A 7,342-nucleotide genomic window follows, 5' to 3' on the forward strand; every position below is an offset into this window, starting at 1 on the left:
ACTATAATCCTCGTCGCCAGAAGCTGCCCAGTCGTCTTCCTTCACTATTTCATTGTCTATAGGAGCATGACTGTCACTATAATCCTCGTCGCCGCCAGAAACAAGAAACGGATTCGCCACGCCTAAATGCTGATTCAGACTGTCGAACAATTCCAACTCCTTGAAGCGAAGAGCCACTGTGCGACAAATGCTGCGTAATAGCTGAAGGTGTTGGACGAAGTCCAGCCGTGCCTGCGGAGAAGAAGCAGATGGAATTTCGCACTTTTCCATCTTGGCAACGTGGTCTTTGATGACCGCCAGAGGGTCTCCCGGGAGATTTTGACCATCCTCAAGCGACGGTGTGAAGTGTAGTTGAAAAGCTTGACGCACGCTCGATTCTGAGGGGAAAGCCCTTTCCATCTCCTTCGCTGCTTCATTGAAGTCTTTAATGTACTTCTGCATGCTCACATCGTCTATTGGTTGCTCTGATGCATCGTCCGGTGACGGCTGTGACACATCGTCTAGTGACTGCTGTGACACATTTTCTACTGGTTGCTGTGAGACATCCTCTAGCCCCAGCTTCGACGTCTTCAGGTCCGATATTAACCTTCCTGACATAATGTAACGAGCTCCCCACAACACTATCACTGCAAAAGCAGCAATTACAGCCTTAGTCACTAGAGGCCTTTTCCCACGGCCCCTCTCAAAAAGAGAAGCTCCACCTGCCTTGACAACGATGTCACTGTTGTCTGTGTTCTCGGGGGCGGGATCTGTTCCTTCCCCTGCCACCACGGGTGGGCCTGAAGTTTGTGCCGGCAGGTCGCCTGCAATGCGCCGGAGAATTCCCATTGTCTAATACAAAACTGAATGGTGGCGCCCAAACCCTACATTTGCATTTAAGCGGATATATATCTAAATCTTTCATGAAACAGCGCAGAGCGGCCACTCAGAGCAACACAGAGGATCGGAGATGGTTCTTGTGTGCAGGACGATGGTGACGGTTGAGTAAATTTATGTTTAGATGAATCAATGGAGAAAAACGAGAGGAAGAATACTGTTCGTGCAACCATTGCACAGTGGCTACCAACCTCCAGGGTAGAATGCCTGTTGCAGGAACAGGCACTACATTGACGGCAGAAAACTGCGTTAGAAGGTGGAGTGAAAGCACTAAAACGCATCTAAACAATAAATGCGATATATTAAGTGGAGAAGATGAGTGTCTGGTGGTGGCTAGAGCCTGCGGGCTCAGCTGCGATTCTCATGTTTGGGAGTTGCATCGACCCTACAAGCGGCAGCGCCATGCGAATGCTAAAGGGCGAGGCGGAATCCCCAGTCCTTTTTCGTTACTGAACAGAACACCAGGCTGTCTTAGAAACAGGCGTTAGGTATTTGGGAGGTGGGGTTACATGTTTTGGACGTGTTATTTAAGGCGTTATTCCAAATTCAATAAAGCTACCCGGTCGCAGAAGCTTCCTCACTTGCGGCGGCTGTAGTCACCTAACCCCCATGCTATTATCTACACAGTGGAGAATGCGTGTCGGCCAACGCCCCGAGGATATGCCACAAATTAATTGGGCGGATAGGCCTTAAGTGCGAATAAACGGGTGAAGCTAACTAGGCGAAGTTCCGGGGACCTACTGGTGTTTAGGTACCCTTTGAATTCCTCTACCAGTCGGTGCGGTATGTTTTTTCCGCAGTATTGTCCTAACATGTCTGATGCTCCCGTCTGCTATGCGCCTTGCCTTTCTAGCACCAACAGAAAACTCTAACACCCACGGATGTCTCTACATTGAATAAAATCTTTGTACATTCAGTTCCCAAATACAGTCTGCTCAGTAATCCAGCGTTCTACGCTGTTATTCCTGCAGCTGGATTCGCTGGATCATCCACAGTACAGTCCGGCGCAGCAAAAACAAATTATCGCTGACAAGGGATATGCAGAAACCGGGGTGGGTTCGTCTTCCTCAGAAACGGGGTGTTATTCCCGTTCTGCAGTCTGAGTTCTCATGAGACCAAAAAGAAGTCTTGCCTCACTGATAGTTGGGTGCACCCTTCGTTCTAGGCGGAGATCCCACAAAAAAACGGGTTAAATACAAGACTGCGTTTAACTTCTAGCTACAGCAGCAACTGTAACGAGGCCGGACACAACGGATGCGGACCCCTGCCGCACGAAAAGTAGTGTTACCTGGCAGAACGCGTAAAAAAAAATCAGCCCATAGACTACAAAAGAAATAATGCAATCATCACCAGATCATCCTTCTGTATGCCTTGCCTTAGCAGCCGTCGCATAAGTTCCCTCTTAGTCTCCAGCCTGTTTTGCGCATTGTCCGCATTTTGCTTCTCTTGTTCATTCGCAGCCGCCACTACTGCTTTGTTCGTCCAATTATCTGCAATTTGGTTCAGCTTTTGTATATATGCGTACTTCGTAGTGGCGTCGGATCCACGGAATATATGTGCAGCTGCTTGTGCGAGAGCTCCCGTTCGGAATGGCTTCCCAGTGTATGGGATCTGGTGTTCAGCAGGGGCATGAGCGGGATCGAAAGCGCCGTCTCCTTCAAACGGTTGAAGAAATTCCATGAAATAATATCGGACGTTTAAGTTGGCGTCGTTATATCTCTTCCCAATATCCAACAACAACTGTAGCCTGCGAGCAACGGGTACGTTTACCCCTCGCACACCATCACCACCAAACAGCCCATAATCCTCCAAGAAGCCAGATGCAGACCAACCTACTTCTTCCCCCTCATCAAAATCTTCGACAGGATCGGAACTACTTGGTTCGCCGTCACCAGAAAAAGGCAGTGTCTCACCGAATTGCTGATTCTCAGAGTAGAACCACATTAATTGCTTGACGCGAAGCGTGGCTGCCCGGCAAATGCTGCGTAGTAGCTGCAGGTGTTGGGCGAAGTCTCGCCGTGCCTGCGGAGAAGAAGCAGATGGAACTTTGCATTTTTGCATCTTGGCAACGTGGTTTTTGATCACCGCCAGAGGGTCTCCCAGGAGATTTTGACCATCCTCAAGCGACGGTGTGAAGTGTAGTTGAAAATCTTGACGCACGCTCATTGCTGAGGAGAAAACCTTTTCCATTTCGTCTGCTGCTTCATGGAGGTCGTTCATATACTTCCGCATGCTCACATCGTCCAGCAGTAGCCGTGGCGCATCGCCCTGTGACGGCTGCGGCACTTCGCCTAGTCCCATCTGTGACGCCTTCAGGTACGATATTGATCTTCCTGACATAATGTAACGAGCCCCCCACACCACTATCATTGCAACAGCAGCAATTACAGCCTTAGTCACTAGAAGCCTTTTTCCACGGCCCCTCTTAGAAAGAGAAGCTCCACCTGCCTTGACAACGATGTCACTGTTGTCTGTATTCTCGGGGGCGGGATCTGTTCCCTGCCCTGTCACCTCGGGTGGGTCCGAAGTTTGTGGCGGCAGTTCGCCTGCAATGCGCCGCAGAATTCCCATTGTCTAATACTAAACTGAATGGAGGCGCCCAAACCGTATAGTTGCCTTTAAGCGGATAGATATCTAAATCTGTCATGAAACAGCGCAGAGCGGCCACTGAGAGCAACACAGAGGATCGGAGATAGTGTGCAGGACGATGGTGACGGCTGAGTAAACTTGCGTTGAGATGAATTAATGCGGAAAAACGAAAGGAAGAATACTTTTCGTGCATCCATTGCACAGTGGCTACCAACCTCCAGGGTAGAATGCCTGTTGCAGGAACAGGCACTGCATTGACGGCAGAGAACTGCATTAAGAAGTGGAATGAAAGCACTAAAACGCATCTAAACAATAATTGCGATATATTAAATGGGGAAGGTGAGTGTCTGATGGTGGCTAGAGCCTGCGGGCTCAGCTGGGATTCTCGTTAGGGAGTTGCATCGACCCTTTTTGGCGCCAGCGCAATGCGAACGCAAGGGGGCGAGGAGGAATCCCCAGTCCATTTTCGTTGCTGAACAGAATTCCAGGCCATCTTAGAAAACGTATTTAGGTATTTAGGTGATGGGTTTCACATTTTGGACGTGGTATTAAAGGCATTATGCGAAGTTCACTAAAGTTAGCCGGTCGCAGAGGCTTCCTCACTCGCGACGGTCCTAGCCTAATGCCCTGGGGTTCAGCAGGGCAGGCAGGATAAGGTGAAATACCCCTCAAAAAGGATAAACACTGTAATTTGTAAATTCCAAAACACACGAAGTAGTTTGAACCGTGTTAGCATAGCCCATAACGCTGGGTAGTATACGCGAACGGTTAGACCTGACACCCCTCCGCCGTTTCTTAGCACCGCCAAGACACGAAAGCAAGAAAGGCCCGACGGGGCACTAGACAACAAGACAATACGTTGAATATAATTTAAATCTCATGATCCGAGAGGTGTTCAGTCGATGAACAAGCGAAAAATAGAAAGCCTGAGGAGACACCTTGAAGGCCCCTACGGGCATTTGGAGCGACTCCTGCGACCGCCTTTGTCCGCCGAAATCAGTCGGCAACAGCTGCACCGTGGCTGGTCTCTAGGTCTACACGATTGCTCTAGTTGCTGAGTGCCTATTCCTATTGTCAAGTTAATACTCGGTAAATCGTGTTCCAAATTATGAAATCGTGTTCCTAATTATTAAATGTGTATTTCCATCTAAGAGGGAGAATGGGGAATCCAGCATGCGTAATAGATCCACTAGAACAACCCAAATGCAGTGTCACCGACTAGATTTAGCCACCTGGCCTCCATGCTATATGTACACAGCGGAGAATGCGTGTATGGCGACGCCGCGTGGGATATGCCACAGATTGATGGAGCGGATCAGCCTTAAGCGCAAATGCACGAATGAACGCAATTTCTCGGAGATTCGGGGACTTACTGGCGTTTAGGTACCCTTTGAATTCCTTCACCAGTTTGTGCGGTATGCTTTTTCTGCAGCATCGTTCTAACATATCTGATGCTCCCGTCTGTTATCCGCCTCGCCTTTCTAGCACCAACAGAAAACTCTAACACCCATGGACGTCTCTACATCGAATAAAATTTTCGTACATTTAGTTGTTAAATACAATCTGCGCAGTAATCCAGCGTTCTACGCTGTTATTCCTGCACCTCGATTCGCTGGATCATCCATAGTACAGTCCAGCGCAGCGCAAACAAATTGTCGCTGACAAGGGATATGCAGAAACCGGGGTGGGTTCGTCTTCCTCGGAAACGGGGTTTTATTCCCGTTCTGCAATCTGGCTTGTCATGATGACAAAAAGAAATCTTGCCTCACTGATAGTTGGGTGCACCCTTACTTTTGGGCGGAGATCCCACAAAAAAACGGGTTAAATACAAAACTGCGTTCAACTGTCTAGCTACAGCAGCAACTGTAACGAGGCCGGACAACACGGATGCAGACCCCTGCCGCACGAAAAGTGGTGTCACTCAGCACAGCGCAGAATAAAGTCAGCTCATAGACTATAAAAGGAATAACGCAATCATCACCAGGTCATCCTTCGCTATGCCTTGCCTTAGCAGCCGTCCCATAAGCTCTCTCTTAGCCTTCAGCCTGGTTTGAGCATTGTCCGCATCTTCTTTCTCTTGTCGCTTCACAGCCGCCACTACATCTGCGTTCGTCCAATTATCTGCAATTTGATTCAGCTTTCGTATGTATGCGTAATCCCTAGTGGCGTCGGATTCACGGAATATATGCGCAGCTGCTTTTGCGAGAGCTCCTGTTCGAAATGGCTTTCCATTGTATGGGATCTGGTGATCAGCAGGGACATGAGCGGGGTTGAAAGCGCCGTCTCCTGCAAACGGTTGAAGGAATGTCGTGAAGTAATATCGGGCCCTCAAGTTGCCGTCGTTATATCTCTTTCCAATCGCCAACAACCCTCTAAGTTTGCCAGCTAAGGTTTCATTTACTCGCCGTGTACCACCCGCATACAACCCAAATGATTGCAAAAAGTCAGAAGCTGCCCAGTCGCTTTCTGGCACTTCTTCAAAGTCTATAGGAGGATCACTGTCACTATTATCTTCGTCGCGGGCAGGTACAAGAAAAGGATTCGCCACGCCTAAATTCTGACTCACAGTGATGTACAATTCCAAATCATGGAGGCGAAGCGCCGCTGTTCGGCATATACTGCGTAATAGCTGCAAGTGTTGGGCGAAGTCCCGCCGCGCCTGCGGAGAAGAAGCAGATGGAACTTTGCATTTTTGCATTTTGGCAACGTGGTCTCTGATAATCTCCAGAGGGTCTCCCGGAAGACTTTGACCATCCTCAAGCGACGGTGTGAAGTGTAGTTGAAACGGTTGCCGCATGGCAGCTCCTGAGGAAAAAGCCTCTTCCATCTCCTCTGCTGCTTCATTGAAATCATCCATGTACTTCTGCATGCTCGCATCGTCCAGTGGTAGCCGTGAGGCATCGTCTACTCGCAGCTGTGAAATCTTCAGGTACGATGGGAACCTTCCCGAGATAATGTAACGAGCCCCACACACCACTATCACTGCAACAGCAGCAACTACAGCCTTGGTCACTTGAGCCCATTTTCCACGGTACCTCTTAGAAAGAGAAGTTCCACCTGCCTTGGCAACGATGTCACTTTTGTCTGTGTCCTCTGGTGCGGGATCTGTTCCTTGTCCTGAGACCTCATGTGGGTCCGACTCTTTTGGCGGCAGTTCGCCTGCAATGCGCCGCAGAATTCCCATTATCTAGTACAAAACTGAATGGAGGCACCCAAACCGTATAGTTGCCTTTAAGCGGACAGGTATGTAATTACTCCATGAAACAGCGCGGGAGTGGCCACTTAGAGAAACATGGAGGATCGGAGAGGGTTCTGGTTGGCACGACGACGGTGACGTTTGAGTAAATCTGTATTGGGATGAACTAATGGGAGAAAACTAAAGTAAGAATACCTCCGTGTAAGCATGGCACAGAGGCTAACAAGCTCCGGGGTAGAATGTCTGCTGCAGGGCAAGGCAGTACATTGAAGGCAGCGAACTGCGTTGAGAAATAGAATGAAAGGACTAAAACAAATCCAAACAATGAATGTGATATATTAAGGGGAGAAGATGAGTGTCTGATGGTGGGAGAGCCTGCGGGGTTCAGCTGCGATTCTCACGTTTGGGAGATGTATCGACCGTACAAGCGGCAACAAAATGTAAACACGCAACGGTGCGAGGAGGAATCGCCAGTCCCTTTTTGTTACTGAGCAGAACTCCAGGCCAACCTAGAAACAGGGTTTAGGTATTTGGGTGATGGGTTTCACATTTTGGATGTGTTAATTAAGGTGTTATGTGAATTTTACTTAACTCAGCCGATCGCAGAGGCATCCTTACTTGCGCCGGCTTTAACCACCTACCCTCCATGCTATATCTACACAGTGGAGAATGCGCATCGGG

The 7,342-nt window shown here is 49.0% G+C and overlaps 3 protein-coding genes across 3 annotated transcripts; all 3 read right to left on the minus strand.

Moving 5' to 3' along the window:
- Window positions 1-56: 56 nt before the first annotated feature.
- EMH_0035740 (uncharacterized protein) lies at window positions 57-828 on the minus strand (the record flags this gene model as incomplete). Its single annotated transcript, XM_013495005.1, has 2 exons — window positions 57-84; window positions 263-828. 2 exons carry the CDS (start codon window positions 826-828, stop codon window positions 57-59), a joined length of 594 nt encoding a protein of 197 aa, XP_013350459.1.
- Window positions 829-2,199: 1,371 nt separating this feature from the next.
- Window positions 2,200-3,447, minus strand: EMH_0035750 (uncharacterized protein; the record flags this gene model as incomplete). Its single annotated transcript, XM_013495006.1, has 1 exon — window positions 2,200-3,447. One exon carries the CDS (start codon window positions 3,445-3,447, stop codon window positions 2,200-2,202), a length of 1,248 nt encoding a protein of 415 aa, XP_013350460.1.
- Window positions 3,448-5,419: 1,972 nt separating this feature from the next.
- On the minus strand, window positions 5,420-6,649 carry EMH_0035760 (uncharacterized protein; the record flags this gene model as incomplete). Its single annotated transcript, XM_013495007.1, has 1 exon — window positions 5,420-6,649. The coding sequence occupies one exon, from the start codon at window positions 6,647-6,649 to the stop codon at window positions 5,420-5,422; it is 1,230 nt and encodes a 409-aa protein (XP_013350461.1).
- Between the last annotated feature and the right edge of the window lie 693 nt (window positions 6,650-7,342).

This window comes from Eimeria mitis, genomic scaffold (genome assembly GCF_000499745.2).
Source record: "Eimeria mitis Houghton genomic scaffold, Emh_scaff1381, whole genome shotgun sequence".
NCBI classification, from domain to species: domain Eukaryota; phylum Apicomplexa; class Conoidasida; order Eucoccidiorida; family Eimeriidae; genus Eimeria; species Eimeria mitis.